General features: G+C 35.3%; 1 protein-coding gene and 1 pseudogene across 1 annotated transcript; one reads left to right on the top strand and one right to left on the bottom strand.

Annotated features, from left to right (window-relative positions):
• The first annotated feature begins 9,189 nt into the window (after positions 1 to 9,189).
• Positions 9,190 to 12,413, top strand: LOC131662326 (disease resistance protein RPM1-like; annotated as a pseudogene).
• Positions 12,414 to 18,340: 5,927 nt separating this feature from the next.
• On the bottom strand, positions 18,341 to 21,454 carry LOC131658805 (uncharacterized). Its single transcript, XM_058928060.1, has 3 exons — positions 19,897 to 21,454; positions 19,732 to 19,794; positions 18,341 to 19,392 (listed from the first exon to the last, which is right to left on the bottom strand). Exons 1-3 carry the CDS (start codon positions 21,452 to 21,454, stop codon positions 18,341 to 18,343), a joined length of 2,673 nt encoding a protein of 890 aa, XP_058784043.1.
• Between the last annotated feature and the right edge of the window lie 654 nt (positions 21,455 to 22,108).

Raw genomic sequence — 22,108 nt, 5'->3', positions numbered from 1 at the left:
ATTGTGAGTTAACGTGGATTACTGATAGTAACAATAAAATATGTCAAACCATAACCCTTGGGCCTGATCCACGAATTTAGGTTTACACCCCCCAATGGCCCAATGTTTCATTTTTGGCTGAGGAGCAAATCTGCATAAAATAAACACTATTGGGCCGTAACTGTTAGCTGCACCCCCTGTGGCCCGTCACTGCCATTTTTGGCTAGGGATAATCTGTAACAAAAAAGATCTTGCTGGGCCAACATCCTGGGCCCAACGCCTTTGCTATTCAGCACCTTAATTTCAGTTTGCACCCCCTGTTCATGTTAGATTTAGGTTTTAATTAGATTTTTTTCCTATTTCTCTTAGGTAATAAAAACACTAATTTTCACTATCATTTTTAGACTTTAATACAATTTTAGACATAAAAAATAATCATTAAAAATATTAGTTTTAGGCTATTTGTCTTAATTCTTTTTGCTTGATTTGATTCTTGTTCTTCATAAAATTCTCACAAAAATAAATAGTATCTTTTAATTCACTCTCGCACTATATTTTGAATCATTTGTTTTCATGTTTGATGCTATACTTTCAAGTCATTCTTTTAGTCATTTTTTGCACTAATTTTGTATCATTGTTTACTTGTAATTTTTACTTGTGATCTCACTTGTAATCTCATTCCTTTAGATTTGTGACTTTATTTTCATGTCTCTTTAATTCCTAACTTTAGGTAGAAACCATGACAACATTAGGACTTAGAAGTTCCCTTCATAACATTAAGCTAGTTATTCATTTTAGGCTAGTTTTCTTCTTCTTTTTCATTTCAATATTAAAACATTAACAAATGGAGATGCGAATCACATTAAGAAAGTGATAGAGAAATGAGTGGGATTCATTCCCTAATCTGTTTCTCAATCACTTAGTGGCATAGAAATGAGTGGGATTCATTCCCTAATCTGTTTCTCGGTCACTACTTAATGGGAGAGAAATGAGTGGGATTCATTCCCTAATCTGTTTCTCGAACATTAACTAATGGGATAGAAATGAGTGGGATTCATTCCTAATCTGTTTCTCGAACATTACATAATGGGATAGAAGTGAGTGGGATTCATTCCCTAATCTGCTTCTCGATCATCATACGTTTTTATGTGATTCGAATCGCAAAGTAAATTCCCTTAAAAAACACTCAACCAAAAACATTTAAAACACTTAATAAAGGCTCAGACCAAAACAAAGTAATGAAGTGGTGCGAAGCCTTGTATTGGGTTTTGTTCATCATGAAGTTACATAAAAAACACAAACCAATATTCTCTCTTCTCTCTCTTGCCTCCGAGGCATTCTTTCTCTTGCCTTCAGGGCATTCTTTCTCCTAATCGGACACGTTACTTCCGCTCCATTCCCAGCTTAAGACTCCAGAGGTCAAGCAGCGGAGTGCGAATGTAACTGTTCAACTAAAAAACACAAAAACAAATAAAAACTAAAGAGCCGAACTACGGTGCTCTGATTCCTGAAAAGGATACATAGGCATTGGGTCGCGGGGCCTAAGCGAGCACAACTATTTATAAACCTTATTTTCCCCGTGTTTCTTTTCTTTCATTTGCATGCATTCCCTTAGTAATTAAGCTTTAGATTTATAGCACACACCCTTTAGATAGCAACAAACATAGGTGGATACCATCGGGTACGATGGACGTGAGGGGTGCTAGCACCTTCCCCTTGCGTAACCGACTCCCGTACCCTATCTCTGGTCGAAAGACCTCGTTCTTATTCGTTTTAGGTTTTCTGATATTCCTTTCCCTCTTTGGGATAAATATATTGGTGGCGACTCTGTTCACATTTCGCGAGCGTGCGACAGCTGGCGACTCTGCTGGGGATGTGATAGACCTGTGCTGGTCCATTCTTAGCAAGTCAATCCTAGCCTTTGTTTGTTTCTTTTCTTTGGGTGTTTTTCTTTTTTTGTTTGTATGCATACATCCTGTGTATATATGTTTGTATATCATGTTTATTCCTGTTTGCATATCATATTTACTTTCCGCATGCATCTGGACTATATTATGGGTCCCCGTGGGGACCACATATTTTCTCTGTATGCAGGTTGGGTGGGATGTTCTATGAGGTAAAAGGCCCAATACCCAGGCCATGAGTGATACCTTAGGAACTAGGAATAGAGTGGCCATGACGGACAGAAGACGTATGTCTGATTGCTCCGATCATGTATCCACGGGCAGAGCTTGGTTGAACGAGGCAATATCGTATGATTGCGCCTACTTTCAATCCTCTGTTGGCTTTTTGACCTACCATATACTAGATCCTACCTGTGAGAGGGGTTGGGAAATTTTGTTTTGCAGGAAAACATGCCTCCATCCCACCCTATGCCCATTCATACTATCTATCATAATCAACGTCGAACCTCTGAATCTGGAAGGTTCGACCTTATTTGACTTATGCAAAGGTTATCTATCCTGAATCAACGTCGAACCTCTGAATCTGGAGGATTCGACCATCTTTGACTTATACAGAAGTTCTACATCAGTTATCTATCAGAATCAATCAACGTCGAACCTATGAATCTGGAGGGTTCGACCATATTTGAATTATGCACCGCCTATTTATCAAGCAAGCAACGTCGAACCTCTGAATCTGGAAGATTCGACCATAGTTTATGGCCATGAGAAGTTGTTACCCAAGAGGCCTTGATCCTTGATCCTGATTTATGCTGCATTTTGCATCTTCATTAACATTTCTGCATTCATGCATATACATCCATGGTTACCAAGACTCTTACACTCTCCCTTTCCATCAGATCATACAAGACGATTCCTCGACACCAATATTTAACAAGAGCTCACAGACAAAGAATCATGGGGAATTATAGACAAGATCAAGCTATTATCAAACAAACCCATGGGGCACCTTCCACCATTGGAGCCTAAAGACTTTGTGTTTGTCAGAGAACATTTCATTTGCATTAGAATAAGGCCAAACTTGTAATTGTTTAGACTTCTCAAGCATTTTCAATTGTACTATTTTCGTTGTTATCAAGTACTTCTCATTGTAAGAAATTCATTCTGTTTGAATAAATAAAAATAATGTAATATACATGTTTTTCTCAAATCATTTCATCTTGTCATTATCTTCATTGATACTTCAGTCATTTGTCTTAAGCAACTAAAAAAGGAGAATGATGAAAATCCAAAATACATGAACTACTAACTGTATGCTTTTGGAACAAAGATCCTGCTGACGATGTACAGGCATTGTTTCAATTCCTAGACACTGGAGTTATAAGGGAGTGAAACCTTCGTCAACCCATTTGAGCCTAAGGAGTAGTAGTTTCTTTTCAAAAAATACAAAACCCTCAATCTTAACCAGGGGCAGGGTAATCTTCAGTTAGTGCGACCGAGCGCTCAACTTTCAGGTATTCCATCAGAGGATCAATCATATCTCAGATCTCACAACAAAAAAAGAAGAGCACAATCCACAATGGATGTCTTTCACTCACTGAGAATAAGGCAGTCACAACCTTTTCATCAAGTCAATCACAAAAGTCATACAACTTGTTCCCGAACGAGACAAAAAAGAATGAAAAGAAAGTTATGAATCGTGATTAAAAAAAAAAGAGAAAAAGAAACAATAGCCCGCTAAGTCAAAAAAAAGAGAAGAAAGGAAAAGCTTTGAAGCAAATGACTTAGGCAAAAATTAGGGCATATCCCGCTGGACAACGAAAACCAAATTCAAAAGAAACTTTTTGTCCAGGCAAAAGTTAGGGAAAGTAAAAAACAAAGCAAAAGAAAAATCCTCCAAGGGACAAGTTGTTGTGACCATCAACAAAAGAATCAAAGGGTGGCTGCCACCTCCGCCAAAGCCATAAAGGATCCTCATCCATCCCAATCCTTCCTGAAAGTTGAATACTCGTGTCAAACTAGCTGAACGTAGGACTGGAGAACATCACGAAGAAGGGGTGGGTTAAGTAGAACTTGAGCCTTTATCCTTTGTTTCTTAAACCGTGAACCCGGCCACGTTACAACCCTCAAAAGTCCTAATTGAAGCAGGGTTCGTTCCGAAAGCATACAAACTGTAAAATCATGTCAAAACTGACTCCTAATGTTGCTTGTCACTTGTGTTAGTATCTGTACAACATTTTGACAAATAAAACTTTTCTCTTGAGATTAACATGTGCATTGCATTCTCATTATCTTTTCAAAAGAGAATTGTCTCTAATCTGAAATTAAGTACTTGATACCAAGGAAAGTTCAACATTGAAATTCCATCGAGTAATCTTACAAAGGCAAAGATTGGTCATCCACTAAGCAAATATCTGAAACATCCATTAGGTGGAATAGTTCCTTTCAAGCTGGGGCAAGCTAGTAATAATTCATCTCTTCATCTTCAATCAAGTGTCAGATATCGATATAGGTGTCGAGGAGTCAAGCCCAACACCTTCACAAGTTCTATCCTTCAAGAAACAACCTTTCCGCAAGGGCATCCTCCATCAACTCCTTGTATCTTGGAAGCAATCATTCCATTCATAATCATGCATGCATCATACATGTCATTGCATTCTCATCCAATCATCAATAAAGCAGGGGCATCCACCTTACCTTGATTCTCAAACAGAGTTTCAGGACTCCACCTAATCTACTCCACAAAGCAGAAACCCTGATCAAATCAATCAATACATTGCATATAGAAATCATTGCATTGCATCTCCAGAAGTGCATAAATAAATCAAACATTGCATGTGAAGCATAAGCCAAGTTACTCATCAGATGAGGTCCCTACAAAGCATTCAATTGATATTCCACTGGATCACTCAGAGTTACCATTGTGGTGTCATCTCCCAAAGTCAATCATGTTCATCTTTCTTCAACCCAGAGTTGATGTTTTGGTGTTCAACCAAGAGTTGATTTTCCTTTCATCTTTTAACCCCGAGTTAATTATATTTTCCCACTCAACCCAGAGTTGACGATAACCTTTTGTCCTTTTCCCACTCAACCCAGAGTTGACGGTTGTCTTTTCTCTTTCCCACTCAACCCAGAGTTGACGGTTATCCTTTCTTCAACCCAGAGTTGATCATTTTCTTTTCCCACTCAACCTAGAGTTGACGGTTATCTTTTGTCTCTTCCCACTCAACCCAGAGTTGACGGTTATCTTTCATTCAACCCAGAGTTGATCTTTTTCCCACTCAACCCAGAGTTGACGGTCATCCTTTATCCTTTTTCCACTCAACCCAGAGTTGACGGTTGTCCCTTGTTCAATCCAGAATTGATTTCTCTTTCCCACTCAACCCAGAGTTGACGGTCGCCTTTTTTCTTCCCACTCAACCCAGAGTTGACGATTATCTTTTATTCAACCCAGAGTTGATCTTTTTCCCACTCAACCCAGAGTTGACGGTTATCATTTTCCTTTTCCCACTCAACCCAGAGTTGACGGTCATTGCTTACCTTTTCCCACTCAACCCAGAGTTGACGGTTATCATTTGTCTTTCCCACTCAACCTAGAGTTGACGGTCACCTTTTTTCTTCCCACTCAACCCAGAGTTGACGGTTATCTTTTGTCTTTTCCCACTCAACCCAGAGTTGACGGTCACCTTTTTTCTTCCCACTCAACCCAGAGTTGACGGTTATTTCTAATTGTTCATCTTTCCACCTTCAACCCATAGTCATTATCCAATTACTTTCTCTCAACCCAGAGTTGATCTTCTTTATTTCCTTCTCAACCCAGAGTTGACCCACTTTTCTTTTTCAACCCAGAGTTGACGTTTATTTCAAATTGGCAGACACGGGCGCCCGCGTCAAATTGGCAGCAGCAAAACATTTTAAAGAAACTTGGTAGAAGCTGACTCGGGCACCCGTGTCAAATGACACGGCCATGTTAGCTGAAACTCTAAATATTTTGGCTTTTTGAATATTTCAATTTCCTGATTCATAAAGGGTGTTTTAGGCATCTTACACCGCTATTGAATGACCTATCACTATTTAGATCTATTTTTTGGAAAGCATTGGGTATCTTGGATCATATTGAAGAGTTTTGACGGGAGAATAAGAACGAAGAACGGATTCGGAGAATGGAGATCTTCAAGGGAAAATTGCAATTGAAGATCAAAGAAGTCCATATTTGTTGTAATTTCTATCATATCTTTTATTAATTCTTTAAATATTATGAGTAGCTAAACCCCCCAATACTAGGGGGTGTCCCTGAATTGCTTTTGTGATGAACCCTATTTCCATATTTCTATGTTATTGAAGTTTCTATGAGTTTACTTTATTGTGAAAATTTCTTAATGCTTTTACTATTGGAAAAATAGTTCTTGATCTATGGTTGAGATTTAGGTCGGACAAACCAACTTAACGCATTTTGCACAACAATACTACAGTGAAATCACTTGGGAATAAGGATTCAACCGTAGTATCCGTTTAATTCTGGATCAAAACAATAAGATGCTTGATGTTAACTCTAATAGCCAAGGAATTAGGATTAAAGATAAACATCAAAGGTTTTCAGTTAAGGAATTAATGAAAACATTCGTGAGATTTGGTAGTAAACCATCCTAACAATATTTCCTAAAATATGGCGTAAATGTTGTTACAAGGCAATTCAAACACCTAACCCTAGCATGCTTTCTCATACATTCAAAAACTTTATCTTACGCTTTGCTTTAATTTGTTATAATTCAGTTTTATTTCCAAACAAACAACAAAACCCCCATATTCTTTTGTTCAAATGAATCGTTATGATAACTTATATTTTCTATGCAGTCCGCGAGATTGATACTTGGGATTAATCATATTATTACATCAGTAAAAATAGTACACTTGCTATTTTCTGATCAACAAACAAATATTTTGTCCAATACCGTTTAGAAAGCTTATCCCCTTTAGCCAAAACCATGTTACCTTTGTAGAGTTTTCACTTTCCAGAATCAAAGTGATTGTCATAACCACAATCATCAAGCATATGCATATAGATCAAATTAAAGCGGACATCTGGAGCATGGTTGACACCTCTAAGAAACAATTGAATTCCCATTTTGGTTTGCAAGATAACATCACCAACCCCAGAAGTATAAGATGTGAAGAGATCCTTCCTTGATGTAGCATGCAAAGTAGCACCACTATCAAATATCCACATGCTCTTGTCAGGTACGAGATTAACGGACTCATGATCATGCAAAATAACAAGATCATTACATGTAGCAGTAGTAACACGATAACAATCGTGATCTTCATAATCTCTTTGTTTAAACTTACATTTCTTGCCTTTGTTATCCCTTTTCCATTGATAAAAATACTTTTGTACGTGTCATGTTTTGTGACAATAATGACATTCAAGATTCTTGTATCGTGGCTTAGACTTACTTCTACATTCTTTCTACCATCCCAGTTCCTTTTTCTGACTTCTCCCCTATTTTCAGGGACAAGTACCTTGGATTGAGATGAAGTACTTTGTGATTTGGGGGTCTTTGCACAAGAACTTGCGATTTGGATTCATCCGAGTGAAAACTTTGAAGAAAGGGGTTTCTGTCAAACAATTAACAGTAACTGGAGGATCAAATTGGGTTTTTGTGACAAGATCTTGCAATTGAGATTCAGCCGAGTGAAAGCTTTGAAGAAAGGAGTTTCTATCAAATAAGTAGAGATAACCTGAGGATCGAATTGAAGATCTCGGGACACTTGATCTAACTTAAAATCAAGGGAAGAGAAGAAGATAGATTTAACATCAAATTTGGGATTTAGGGGTTTGAACTTTTATTTCTCTCTTGTAAACAATTTCTTGCAAAGAATTATTGAATATCTCAATTCCATTGGAATTGAGGGCATGCGTACTCATAGCGAGGCCGATTTGGGAACTGCCTAAACAAATCCTTGTGTGTGTATGTCTCTCTCTCTCTCTCTCACACACACACACACACACACACTCTTTATTATTCGATAATTCATTTAGTGTGCAATTTCATATACTGATAATTCTGTTTATGTTGAAGTATTTCAAAATGTTTTGTTAATATAATTGCAATCTAAACAATTGCAATTGATTTTTCATATCATTAACTCAAAGAAAAATTAACTTAGTGTTTATTACACACCCAATGTTTGATAAATTGTCTTAGTCATTTTTCATTTGATATTTCATTGGAAAACAATTATCAAAGTGTAAAAGTATTCAAATTTATTTTTACAATAACATATTGATTTGTTTTCTAATTATTTGTGGTACGTTAATATCATAACATTACGGTTTATTACACATATCTTATTCTTTCGATAACGATTCAGGATAGACGAGTGTCGATCTAGAATTGCTCTGCTTTCCATAGAAAATATATTTAAAACAAAATTTTAATTAGAAAATTTTATTGGGGATCTACTCACCCCTCTAAATCATTGCCTTCGTCTAACAAGTCGTTCTAAGTTTCTCTTGATTGCTTGTGCCAGATGATATTTGTTTCATATCATATGGTGAGCACCGTGAGACATGGCCCTTGGAGATTATATCCTTGTGCTCTAGATGTGTTGCTAGTATGTCAAACCATGTCATAGATGTGTTGTCAGTATGTCACCGTATTGTGGCCATTGAGAAAGAGGTCATTGCTAGAGGATAGTTTAAGTAAGGAATTATTCATATTGCCATTTAAGCAGAGGCACAACATGCATTGCAGTATAGGATGTCGAAGAGGAACATATGCATAAGATACACGCAATAATTGTCTTTTACTTTGGATTTTGATATTAACATTTTGAAATTTTGTATTATGGTATGTTATTTTATAAACATTGATGTATGGTTTATCAACATTTTGTTTGAATATTTGATCTTATTATTGAATAAAAGTGTGTATGATTTATTGTAAGATTTATTTACAAAAGGCTTATAGTGTAAGGTTCATTAAACAATATAAAATTTCCTCGAACGTACTGTTTAGGTGTGGAGAAACTGTCCATGAGTTTGTCCAAATTTTAAAATTTGGACTCACCCATGTGTTTTGAAATAAACACTCATTAATGAGTGAATAAACTGCCCAAGGGTTTGTCCGGACTCATTCCATTGTAAGATTTACTTTCAAATTTATATTTGTTTAGACCTCATTTTTAAACGGTGCAAGTTGCTAGAATGATGATAATACATCTTAAAATATCTATATGTATATTTTTTTTTATAAAAGAGACCAAAGAAATCTATTTTTTATATAACAAGACGAGGTACTTGTTTGTTACCTTATCCACAAGACATGGTTTATAGATTCCCATTTATTCATGATAGTAATACAAACTTTGTAGTAGTACGTATATCTTCATCTCACAAAACAGCATTACTCAGATCTCAACTCATATGGGGGAAGTGGCAGTGTCATTAGTTATGTATATTCTTATATAACAAGATGAGGTACTTGTTTGTTACCTTATCCACAAGACATGGTTTATAGATTCCCGGTTATTCATGATAGTAATACAAACTGTGTAGTAGTACGTACATCTTCATTTCACAAAACACAATAATCAGATCTCAACTCATATGGCGGAAATCGCTGTGTCATTAATTAGTTATTGACCAATTTCTTCCACTCATATTGAAAGAAGTTGAGCTGTTTAGAGGTATTCACAAGGAGTTTGCAGATATAAAAGATGAACTTGAAAGTATTCAAGCATTTCTTAAGGATGCTGATAAAAAAGCTTCAACAACTGAAGGAGTCAAAACTTGGGTGAAGCAAGTTAGGGAAGCAGCTTTTCGCATTGAAGATGTCATTGATGAATATATGATCAAGGTGGGACAACAACCTCGTGGTCCTCAATGTCTACATATATTCCAGAAGATTGCTCACTTACTCAAGACAATTGTCCCTCGCCATCAAATTCCGTCCAAGATTCAAGCCATTAAGTTATCTATTCGTGAGATCAAGGAAAGAAGTGAAAGATATGGCTTCAAACGTTCTCTTGAACAAGGATCAAGCAATTGTAGAAGAAGTCGGAGTGCCAAATGGCATGACCCTCGATTGGGTGCTCTTTACACTGAAGAATCTGAATTTGTGGGCTTTGAAGAGCCAAGAAAAAGATTGATTGATTGGATGGTAAAGGGAAGGGATGAGCGCACTGTAGTTTCTGTGGTAGGAATGGGTGGGCAAGGAAAAACCACTCTTGCTAAGAAAGTTTTTGACAGCCAAGATGTCGTCAGACACTTTGATTGTCGTGTATTGATCACAGTCTCTCAATCATATAATGCTGAAGACTTATTGAGGGAGATGTTGGTAAAGTTTTGCAAAGAAAAAGGAGACAATGCTCCTAGGGATATTTCTCAAATGGATCGAGCGTCATTGACAGAAAAAGGAGACAATGCTCCTAGGGATTTTTCTCAAATGGATCGAGCTTCATTGACTGATGAAGTGCGAAACTACTTGCAGCAAAAGAGGTACCTTGTCATGTTTGATGATGTTTGGGATGTACATTTTTGGGATGATATTGAATTTGCTGTAATTGATAATAAAAGTGGAAGTAGGATATTTATCACAACAAGAAAACTAGATGTTGTGATGTCTTGTAAAAAATCTTCTTTTGTTGAATTGCTTGAGTTGGAACCTTTAACTCATGAACAATCTTTGGAGTTGTTCAATAAGAAGGCATTCCAATTTGCCTGTCATGGGCGTTGTCCAGAAGAGCTCAATGATATAGCTAAGGAAATTGTTCAAAAATGCAAGGGGTTACCACTAGCAATTGTTGCCATTGGTGGTCTTCTGTCTACAAGAGACAAAAATGTGTCTGAGTGGCAGAGATTTAGAGAAAACCTAAGTTTCGAGTTAAAGAAAGATACACATTTAATTGGGATAAACAAAATTTTAGGTTTAAGTTATGATGATTTGCCTTATTATCTCAAGCCATGTTTGTTGTATTTTGGAATATATCCAGAAGATTGTTTAGTTAGATCAAAGAGAGTGATTCGACAATGGATAGCTGAAGGGTTTGTGAAGGAGGAAAGTGGGAAGACTTTGGAAGAAGTTGCACAAGGGTATTTAACAGAGTTGATCCATAGAAGCTTGGTGCAAGTATCCTCGCTTAGAATTGATGGTAAGGTTAAGCGTTGTCGTGTTCATGATCTAATACACGATATGATCCTTGAAAAAAATGAGGAGTTAAACTTTTGCAAGCATGTTAGTGATGATGGACAGTCAAACTTAAGTGGAATTGTACGACGCTTATTAGTGACTACCGAATTAAGAGCGGGTCTTGATGATTTAAATTTGCATATTGAAAGGTCGCATGTTCGGTCATTGTTTTTTTTAAAAAATGATGTATCAGCTTCTACGGATTCTTGGACAATCCCTATAAAATTCAGGTTGTTGAAGGTTCTTGATCCTGAAGGTATGCCATATCTCCATCCGTTTCCTGAGTTTGGAAATTTGATCCATTTGAAGTATTTACACCTCGAATTAAGAGGGGTTACAGAACTTTCAAAATCCATTGGCATGCTCCAGAACCTAGAGACCTTAGAAATAAGAGATCCAGGTAGCATAAATCCCCTTGTTTTGCCAAAAGAGATTAGCCAGCTTAGAAAGCTAAGACATCTTATTGGCGATAAGATGTCTCTGACTGAACTAAAGAATGGTATTGGAGAGATGACTTCTCTACAAACGCTACGGAATGTTATTATAGGTATTAGAGCAGCAGAAGTAATTAAAGGGTTAGGAAAGCTGAAACAGATGAGGGATTTGGGATTGATTATTTTTGAGAGAGAAGATGAAAGCATACTATCTTCTTCAATCAATGAAATGCGGCACTTGGAGAAACTAAATGTTTTCTCATCACATTTTGGCATCCATCTGAATTTGATTTCTCCGCCAACTATGCTTCAAAAAGTTACACTAGAAGGGAGTTTAGAGAAGTTGCCAGAGTGGATTCCAGAGCTTCAAAATCTTGTTGTGTTGAGTTTGAGGTGGTCCAAATTGACTAAAGATCCAATGCAATCCCTAAAAAGTTTGCAGCACTTGTTGATCCTCTCTCTAAAGGGCAATGCTTATATAGGTGTATGTTTGCATTTTGAAGATGGAGGGTTTCAGAAACTAAAGGAGCTGTATGTTGAAAATTTAAATAATTTGAGAGATATTATTATCAACAAAGGAGCACTTCCTTCTCTGAAAAAGCTTCAGTTACGCTCACTCCCCGAACTTGAGAAGTTACCGAAAGGAATCCTACACCTAGAGAAGCTTGAAGTTCTCAGTGTTCTATATGAAGTTGGTTATAGGCAGGGAACTTATACTGAGGATTTGAGTTGGATCACAGAGCATATGCCCACTGTTAAAATTAATTATTAATGATAATATTAATGATAATGGTGTATGAAACCTCTAAATTATGGATTGGCTTAATGTTTGAGTTGTTTGTGTATTGTAATTGTTACTTTCCAGCATTTTAAGACCTAATTCTTGGGTTGATTTCCTTTCTTCATTTCTGCCTTCATCATTGGTGTATAATGATTGTTGCGAGATATTTTGCTTTTTATTTAAGATTTGAGTTGTATGTGATGTATTATGTATGGAATATAGCATGACAGCTTTCCTCTCAATGATTGTTAATTTTTTTGTTTTTTTTTTGTTATTCAAAAACTCACAGTTACATTTCTAAGTGAAATGTGTAGAGTGGAAGAAAATGTCCAAGAGTAGCAACACTTTATTAAAAATTAGTTCAAAAGTATGTATCAATCAGTAAGTGTGTTGCTTTCTACAGCATTTAAAGACATTATTTTTCTCTTGATTTTTCTGTTGAAATCTATAACAAAAGAATGTATCACTGACTTCATTACTGTCTGTCTTCAAATTAGAATTGATAGTAAAGCTAAAGCCTGTCGTGTTCATCATCTAATACACTATATGATACTTGGAAAGTTTGAGGATTTTGAGAATCTAATAGTTTGTTATGATAAATTAAATATTTTGTTAGCTAAATTATGCAGTAAAATATTATGTTAACAGTAAATTAGTCAAATCAAAATAAGATTAATTGACTCTTGTCATATAAAGACTCTTGTGTCTACTTTATGAATAAAATATATTGAAATTATTCTCTGAAAATTTTTATATGGTATCATAGCTAAAACAAACTTCCTCTGTACAATATATGAATCAGTTCTTGTTGATATTCTTGAATAATTCTGATGGCTTGTTTCGAGAATAATAAATTGAAGAAACCCAATTCTCCATCTGCAATTCATATACATGAAGCTCTCTCCTCAGATTTGACAACAGTAACTATGTCGAGTGGTCGTTCAATGTGCAAACAAGATAAGAGGTTAAAAACTTGGGTTATGTCACTGGAACAAAGGTTGCACCAAAAGACAAGAAATCAAGAATATGGAACACGTGAAGATGAAAACTGCTTGATCAAAATAAATTTGGGATACCATTAAGGAGACATACTCCATGACTAAAAGAAACTAGATTCCTTTTTACGAGAAAGGAAATTTAGGAAACCATTAAGAAGATATACTCAGTCGACCAAGATGCTTCAAGAGCATATCAATTATATCTCGAGGTAATTTCTACTTAGGGATGTCAACTTATCTCCGTTAGCGGGATCTCTGTGGGAATTCCCCGTTTGAGGTCCCAAAGACGGGAACTTTTCCTCCGCGGAGACAGGGACGAGGAACAAAGTCTCTCCGAATGCACTTCGGAGACGGGATTGGCGTTAATATCCCCCGCCCCGTCTAAAATAGTATAATGTCCTTAATTTATAGATAATTTTAAATTATTATGTAAATTTATTTGTCATTTCATATAATTAATCTTATACACAAATTTAAAATATATATGCATTGTTAGTAAAAGAACGAGATCTAAATGATTATTTCAAATTTTTTTATTTGAAATTTTGGTGGTCATGACACTCAATATTATAGATTAAATATTGTTAAAATAATATATTTATCATAAAAGAATAATTTCTAAATTTCTTGTGGTTAGTTTTTGAAACTTTTACTATTAATTTAGTTTAAAATAATAAATAAATAAAATCAAGTTTATGGATCTCTGCATGAACCTTGGGGATCCGTAGGGACCCGCAGGGACGGGGGACAAAATCCGCTGGGATACGAAGCGGGGATGGAGAATAGATTCGAAGGCGGGGATGGAGAATAGATTCGAAGGCGAAGATTGTGATGGGAATGTATCCCTCGCCCCCGCCCCCGCCCCATTGACATCCTTACTCAACAAATTGAGCTTTCTAGATGTCACCCCCAAATTACACAATGCCACCCCTATAGCGGTGAAATTTGTGAGACTAAAGTCATTGAATTGACTTAGCTCATATGTTTTAAACAGAGTCGCCACCGCGCTTTATTGTTTCCAAAGGAAATGGGAGAAAGCGCGAATAAAACCCACAAAAGTCTTTAAAATCAAAACTAATAAACTTATCATAGATTTGGGTACTGGGGGTTTGTTATGCAAGGGAAAGGTTTTAAGCACCCCTCACATCTATGGTACTCCATAGGAACCTTTTTGAAAATATTGTTATTATTGTTGTTATTATTATAAAATGCCTTTGTGTTTTTTTGTTTAAATAGATTGGGAGGATGAGAAAAGAAGGTTTTAAAAGTGAGCTCGATAAGATATTGCATCTTAGGCCTACATACCCCTTAAGTGCAATATGAAAGTCAGAGCTTTTGTAGTTCCTCTTAAAAGAAAAATAAAAGAGCCAAGTGGCTAAAATCTTTTTGGGTGTTGAGCTTTAACAATACTCAACGGTTTTTTTTTAAAAATGTTAAGCTTTAACAATACTTAACAAGTTTTAATAAAAAGAGTCAGGCTTTAACAATACAAGGAAAAAGTTTAAAAGAAGTTGGTTGAGCTTTAACAACCAAGGGTTAATTTTTAAAAGGTTGAGCTTTAACAATACAAACCATTTTTAAAACAAGCACTAGTGCAGAAAGTACTTTTTACATCGGGTAAAAACTACTTTTTACATCGGTTCTGGACCCGATGTAAAGCCAGCAATGTAATAAGTCTGAGACATTTTACATCGGGCCAAAACCCGATGTGAAACATTAGCATACCACATCGGTTGAATTCAGATGTCTAATGTGAAAGATAATGCAATTTTTTATTAAACAAAAATATGCGCCATATTTTACATCGGGTTTTCATTGTGCCCGATGTAATAGACGACCTTTTACATCGGTTTTTAGAAAAGCCCGATGTGAAAAATCATGCCATTTTTTAAGCGCCATATTTTACATCTGGGTGTGCATTTTCCCGATGTAATAGAGTACATTTTACATCGGTTTTTAATACGGCCCGATGTAATATCTTTTCTGGTTTTTAGCATAATTTGATTGTTATTCCAATTTTCCCTATTTTAACCTGTAATTTTTTTTACCTAATTTTCAATATAATACACAAATACCACACAGACCAATCTAAGGTCGCTACTTTGCACATTTTTCCCACAACACACAGACCACATTTAATTGCACCAAATAGCTAATATATATGCATATATATTCGTCAAACTATTCAAAAGTATTAATTTAGGATACACAAGTGTACAAAATGATAAGAAAAGTTTACACACATTTTCTACTACAAAATAAAAACACTAAACATAAAGTTATTCTTTATATAACTCAAAGAAACATTTTGCCCAACGGAGTCGCAAATCATACAAATCTTCTTGTGTTAATTCTGTAGGATCATCAAATACCTACAATACGTAAATGTATAATATAGAGTTATTCTTTGAAAATTATCATTAAGTTGCAAAATGCGAAGTAAATAACAAATTAAAGTTATTTTTTTACCTGCATCCAAGATCCAGTTATATTTGCAGAGACAATGTCCAACATATTTTTCATCACATAGTATCCATAATCATTAGAGTTATGTTGTTTCCTTGTCTACAAATGAAAAACATAATTATTGAATAATTATCATAAAATTAAATATAGAATTATAATTTTCATCACACTTACATTGGGTCTATGTCATGTAGCCTTTTTTCTATTGCCATAATTTGCAAATTGATGAACCTCAAAAGCACTAATTAAAAAAAACCATTTAAAGCCACATAAAATATGAAATTACTTATCAATATCAATATAAAAGATAAAGTTTCTTTGAAAGATAAACTTACATCGAAACAATTTTCTTCGTGTCTTTATCAATACCATGATGAAGTGAACAAAAGACTACCACAATATTGTCTCTTGGACACATGACTATTAATTCCAATGATCTATGTACATGTGTATGAAAATACAAAAGTCACATAAAATATCTATGTTATATATCAAAATTAAAAAATAAGAAACAAAATTTCATAAAAACTTACCCATGAATAAGTGGTAGGAGGTGGCAAACTCTGTCTTCCTTCATTAACTTATCTTGTATGTAATTTCTAACCTTTGTTGCAGAACTCGGGACATCATCATAATATATACACATAGCAGGGTCCATAAATCCATACACTTCTGATGATGAATTATCAATACATAAACGAAGAATATACCTAAATAATTTTAAAATAAACATTAGATTCGAAGTGATGATATATATATATATATATATATATATATATATATATATATATATATATCCTATTAATAGATATTGAAAGTAATAAAAAAAGAAAATGTACTTACGTGCTCCAAACTTGCAGAATAGACACGTCAAGCCAATGAAAACCCACCAAAAACTCTCTGATACACTTAGCTGATATATAAAAATTAATGGCAGATATACAATGACTTAATTCGATTTCCAAGTGTCTGTCAGCCATTTTCACAACCATGAGTAGCAATCTCTGAACATCGTCAACTTCCACACCTTTTGCGCTTCCTTTTGCAGCTGAACAACTTCCTTTTCCGCTTCCTTCGACAACTTCCATTTTTTCAATGCATTTATTATCATCTGTGATTTGCGACAAACCCATAGACTTAAGTGTCTCCATAAAAGATTGTTGCATTGCCTTATGCTCTTCAGCCAACTTTTGATCAAAATCAGTTCTAAGTTTTGCTTCCAATTTTGATGAAAGTTGTTCAAGTTGTTCACTTACATCTATGTGTTGTCCTTGACGTGAAGAAGACCTTCCAAAGTAAGTGCTTTGTTTATGGTGTTTTCCAACACCACGAACACGGCCGCCATGCTCAAATGTTCCAAGGGCTGCTGTTAAGATATCGTTACGTCCATGTGGAACAAAGACACCTTTTCCAGCTTCTTCAACTAGAGAATCCTACAAAATGCAAAAACCACAACTAAATTCAATAGTTTTTAAATAATCACAAATATAATGATACGTGAAGTAATTTCCAAGTTTTATTGACAATTTTCTCCGCAACAGCTTGTGTAGACTTTGATGTGTATTCTCCTCCTTTCTTTTGTCGTGCTCTCTTCCATAACTCATGGCGTGACGGTGGAGATGGACTACCGTTATCATCTAATGTACAATCATCTCTTGATGATATCCTTTCATTTTTCATTGTCTCCTCGAGCATGCGATACCCTCCACGAGATAATACATGAGGGTATACATGCTTAGCCACATTCTCTCTACCCTTTCGACTTTTTTCCTATTAATTATAAAATCAAACAGTTACCACTAAACATAATAAAAATGTTATTAAAAAAAACTCAAATATAACTCCTACTAACCATAAATTCTTGGGTATCTCGAGACTTTAGAAACTCTTCCCATACTTCTTTTTTAATAAAATTATACCTGACATATGCAGGAGCGAGATCTTTTTTGGGTTTATTAACATACTCGTCCGTGAGTTGTGTCTTAAAACCTCTCCATCTCTCTCCTACATATTTAATCCATTCCTTCTTCAACGGATCCTTGATTTTACCATCCTTGTCTTTAACACACCAATCTGGAATAGTGAAATGAATCTACACATACAATATATGGCATATGTTAGTATATATGTGATTATAAAATAAAATAAAGTGTTGAATTTAAAATACCTGAACATCATTCCATATAGCGTCTTTTATTCCTTTATCTATGTCTTTCCACTCATCTTTCAAAATACTACATCTCTGTCGAGCAAGAGATGCTATGTAACTCTTAAAATTTGCAGCATTTTTACCAACACCAGTACATTCATAAGTTCTTTGATCAATCTCGACCTTTAACTTTTCACCCGTTTGATGAACTTTGTCAATTTGTGTCATTAAAGTTGGACCTCTAACTCTTTTTTTATTAGGATTACCAGATGAAGAGGACTTCTCGGTTGAATCAGCCATGTATCTGTTTAAACAAAAATAAAATAATTAGAAATCAAATTAAACACAAGATAAAAACAAATAGACATAAAATTAGGCACAAAATAAAAACAATTAGAAATCAAAGAAATGTCGAATTAACTTATAAAAAACACATTACTAGTTCTCCCATATCCCTTCTTCATGATCTATGCGAATAGCATGCACATCATCCTCTACATCTTCTTCAATGAAGGTAGGCACATTTGTTAAGAAAGGAGGAGTTTCGGAAATATCAAGATTCGCATCTTGATTTTCATCACTATCATGCACCTTTCCTTGTAGAACAACTGACCACCTTTTATTACAAGGATCTGTGACATAAAAAACTTGTTTTGCTTGAGATGCCATGATGAAAGGTTCGTCCGCATAAGCTAACTTGCTAAGATCAACCAATGTAACTCCAAATTCTCCAATTCTTACACCACTATTGATATCAATATCAACCCATTTGCATTTAAATACAGGAACTTTAAACCCAACATAATCAACTTCCCAAATCTCTTCAATCACCCCAAAGTAGGGTGTAGATGCCATAACCGGGTTTTTATCTTTAGCACTAGAGAAGTGCATGGACTCGGCCACAATCATAACCCCGCTATTTTGCGTGGTACTACGGTCATCCTTTGCCTTTGTATAAAAGGAAGTTTTATTAATATCATATCCACTCCAAGTTATTATGTTGCATTTAGGCTCATAGGACAACCACTTAATTGTTTTTGAAGCACTATCATCACCAGCAATTTTTTCTTTAAACCACTCAGAGAAACTCTTATTATGCTCTTTTAACAACCCTCTTTCACTCATCTTGGGGTACTTTTTCTTTATGATGCTTTTGTGAACAGATAAGTAAGGTTGAACTTCATCTGTGTTATTCAATATATACAAATGCGCTTGAACAACCACATCAATACTTAAGCTCTTGATCTTTAAACCTTGTGTACCCACACCCTCACATCTTCCATCATGACGAGACTTGGGAACCCCTACAGTATTCACTTCCGACAAATAGTTAGAACAAAACTCAATAGCTTCTTCTGCAATGTACCTCTCAATAATCGATGCTTCCGGACGGTGTGGGTTCTTGGTATACCCTTTTAGGATCTTCATGTATCGCTCTATTGGATACATCCACCGTAAAAATATTGGACCACATAATCTAATCTCCCTTACTAGATGAACAATCAAGTGAACCATAATGTCAAAAAATGAAGGAGGAAAAAACATATCTAATTGGCACAAGATAACTGCAGCCTTATTTTCCAAATCTTATAACTTTAATGGATCAATGGCTTTGCAACAAATTGCATTGAAAAACAGGCACAACCTAGTTATAGTCTTCCTAACATTGTTAGGCAATATCCCACGAATAGCCACTGGTAGTAGTTGTTGCATTAAGACATGGCAGTCATGAGATTTTAAGCCAACTAATTTGATATCTTTAACCGATACAAGCCTCTTGACATTTGATGAGTAACCATGTGGCACTTTGATACTTTATAAACACTCACAAAAACTTAATTTCTCTTTTTTCGACAAATTGTAGCAGGCAGGAGGCAAATACGTCTTGTTACCTACATAATGTTATCATCAAGAATTTCAACAATTAAAGTTATGAGCATGCTATTTTAACATCAAAAGGTAATAATAGCTTAATTTGAACAAATAGTTAGTACCTATATATTGTGGAGTTAGCTCTTCTCGTATACCCATCAAGCCCAAATCTAGACGAGCATTAATACCATACTTTGTCTTGCCTTGAATGTTGAGAAGTGTTCCGATTACACTATCACATACATTTTTCTCCATGTGCATCACATCAATACAGTGTCTTACCTCAAGACTGGACCAATATGGAAGATCGAAGAAAACAGACCTCTTTTTCCATATATTTTTCACAATAGGCCGCTTTTGGTACTTTCCAAAAACAGCAGTAATGCCCTGTTGTCGTTGATAAACTTCCTCTCCAGTTAAGGGCTTTGGAGCAACACCATACTCTTGTTCCCCATTGAAAACTTTCCGCAATCTACGATATGGATGATAACGATTTAGAAATTTTCGATGCCCGAGATAAACAGTCTTCTTTCCTTTTTCAAGCTGATGGTAACATGTGTCTTTTTCACATATAGGACACGCTTTATGCCCTTTAACTTTATACCCAGACAAATTGCCATATGCCGGAAAATCGTTGATGGTGCAAAACAACATGGCACGCATATTGAACTGTTCACCAGAATGCGCATCGAAAACATCCACCCCTTCCTCCCACAACACTTTTAAATCATCGATCAGTGGACTTAGATAAACATCTATGTCATTTCCTGGTTGTTTTAGGCCCGAAATCATCATGGATAACATCACATATTTACGCTTCATGCACAACCTAGGAGATAGGTTGTAAATCATCAGAAGAACAGGCCAAGAAATATGGTTAGTATTTATATTACCAAACGGATTCATTCCATCAGTAGAAATTCCAAGTCTAAGGTTTCTCGACTCTTTGCCAAAATTTGGAAACAAAGAATCTATTTTCTTCCGTTGCAAAGAATCAGTTACATGGCGAATTTGTCCATCACATTTTCTTTCTTCTGCATGCCATCTAAGATTCTTTGCATCGTTTGCATTAGCGAATAATCTCTTGAACCTTGAAACTATTGGTAGGTACCATACAACTTTCGCGGGAGGACCCTTTTTGACCTCATCATCATCACTAGATTCACCATGTCTCTTTTTGTAGCGTGACGCCTTGCACTTCGAACAATGGTTATAGTTTACATACTCTTTTCTGTATAATATGCAATCATTAGGACATGCATGTATCGCTTCATACTCCAAACCCATCAGACACAGTATTTTCTTTGCCTCGTAATAACGACTTGGCAGTACGTTACCTTCTGGAAGCATTTGTGTCAACAATTCAAGAAATTCGGTAAAACTTTTGTCAGTCCACCCGTTAATTGCCTTCAGATTAAACAATTTTAACACGACTGACAAACGAGTAAAATTTGTGCATCCCGAGTACAAAGGTGTATCCTTGTCATTGCATAAACTATCATACGCATGTGCCCTCTTAAACGAATCTTGTCCAATATCACACATCATGTCTTCCAGACGATCATCCATTTCTACACTAACATTATCTCTTTGGGACACATTTGAATTTTCTACCACTTCACCGTGCCATATCCATTGTGTATAGTTTTGACAAATCCCTTCACAAATTAGATGATCCATGATTTTTTTCTTACTAAGCTTTGGTTCTTTATTTGCACAACGAACACATGGACAGAGGAGGAAGATCTTTTTTAGCATTACTTTCAGCAAACTCTAGAAATTCCATCACCCCATGTTCGTACTCATCACTTAATCGATTAGCTCTCATCCAACTACGATCCATACCTACAACGTAAACTTAAGAACAACTCAAACATTGGTGAAATTTGTATGAACTCATTTTGTAATATATATATATATATATATATATATATATATATATATATATATATATATATAATTGTTATAACATATGTTATGAGGGACAACACTTTAGGCTCACTAAAGTATTCTTTTAATTAATACTTAGAATCAATTCTAAGTATAGTTTTTATATAATATCAAATAATGGTTATAGCATATGTTATGAGGAACAGCACTTTAGGCTCACTAAACTATTCTTTTAATTAATACTTAGAATCAATTCTAAGTATAGTTTTTATATAAAAAATAACAAAGAGAGCAAAGTAATTTTACACAGGATTTCAAATACTAGTATATGGGAGGGAGTACTAGTAACATATACTAGTATATATTTCAAATAATGTAAGATACGTTTAAAGTTAAAATTGAAGTGAGCTCAATAGGTTTTTCATGTGGAAAGGAGAGTTTTCT

Source organism: Vicia villosa, linkage group LG3, assembly GCF_029867415.1.
Source record: "Vicia villosa cultivar HV-30 ecotype Madison, WI linkage group LG3, Vvil1.0, whole genome shotgun sequence".
NCBI classification, from domain to species: domain Eukaryota; kingdom Viridiplantae; phylum Streptophyta; class Magnoliopsida; order Fabales; family Fabaceae; genus Vicia; species Vicia villosa.
The sequence above is the reverse complement of the archived record's forward strand: the minus strand, read 5'-3'. Positions and strand labels throughout refer to the sequence as shown.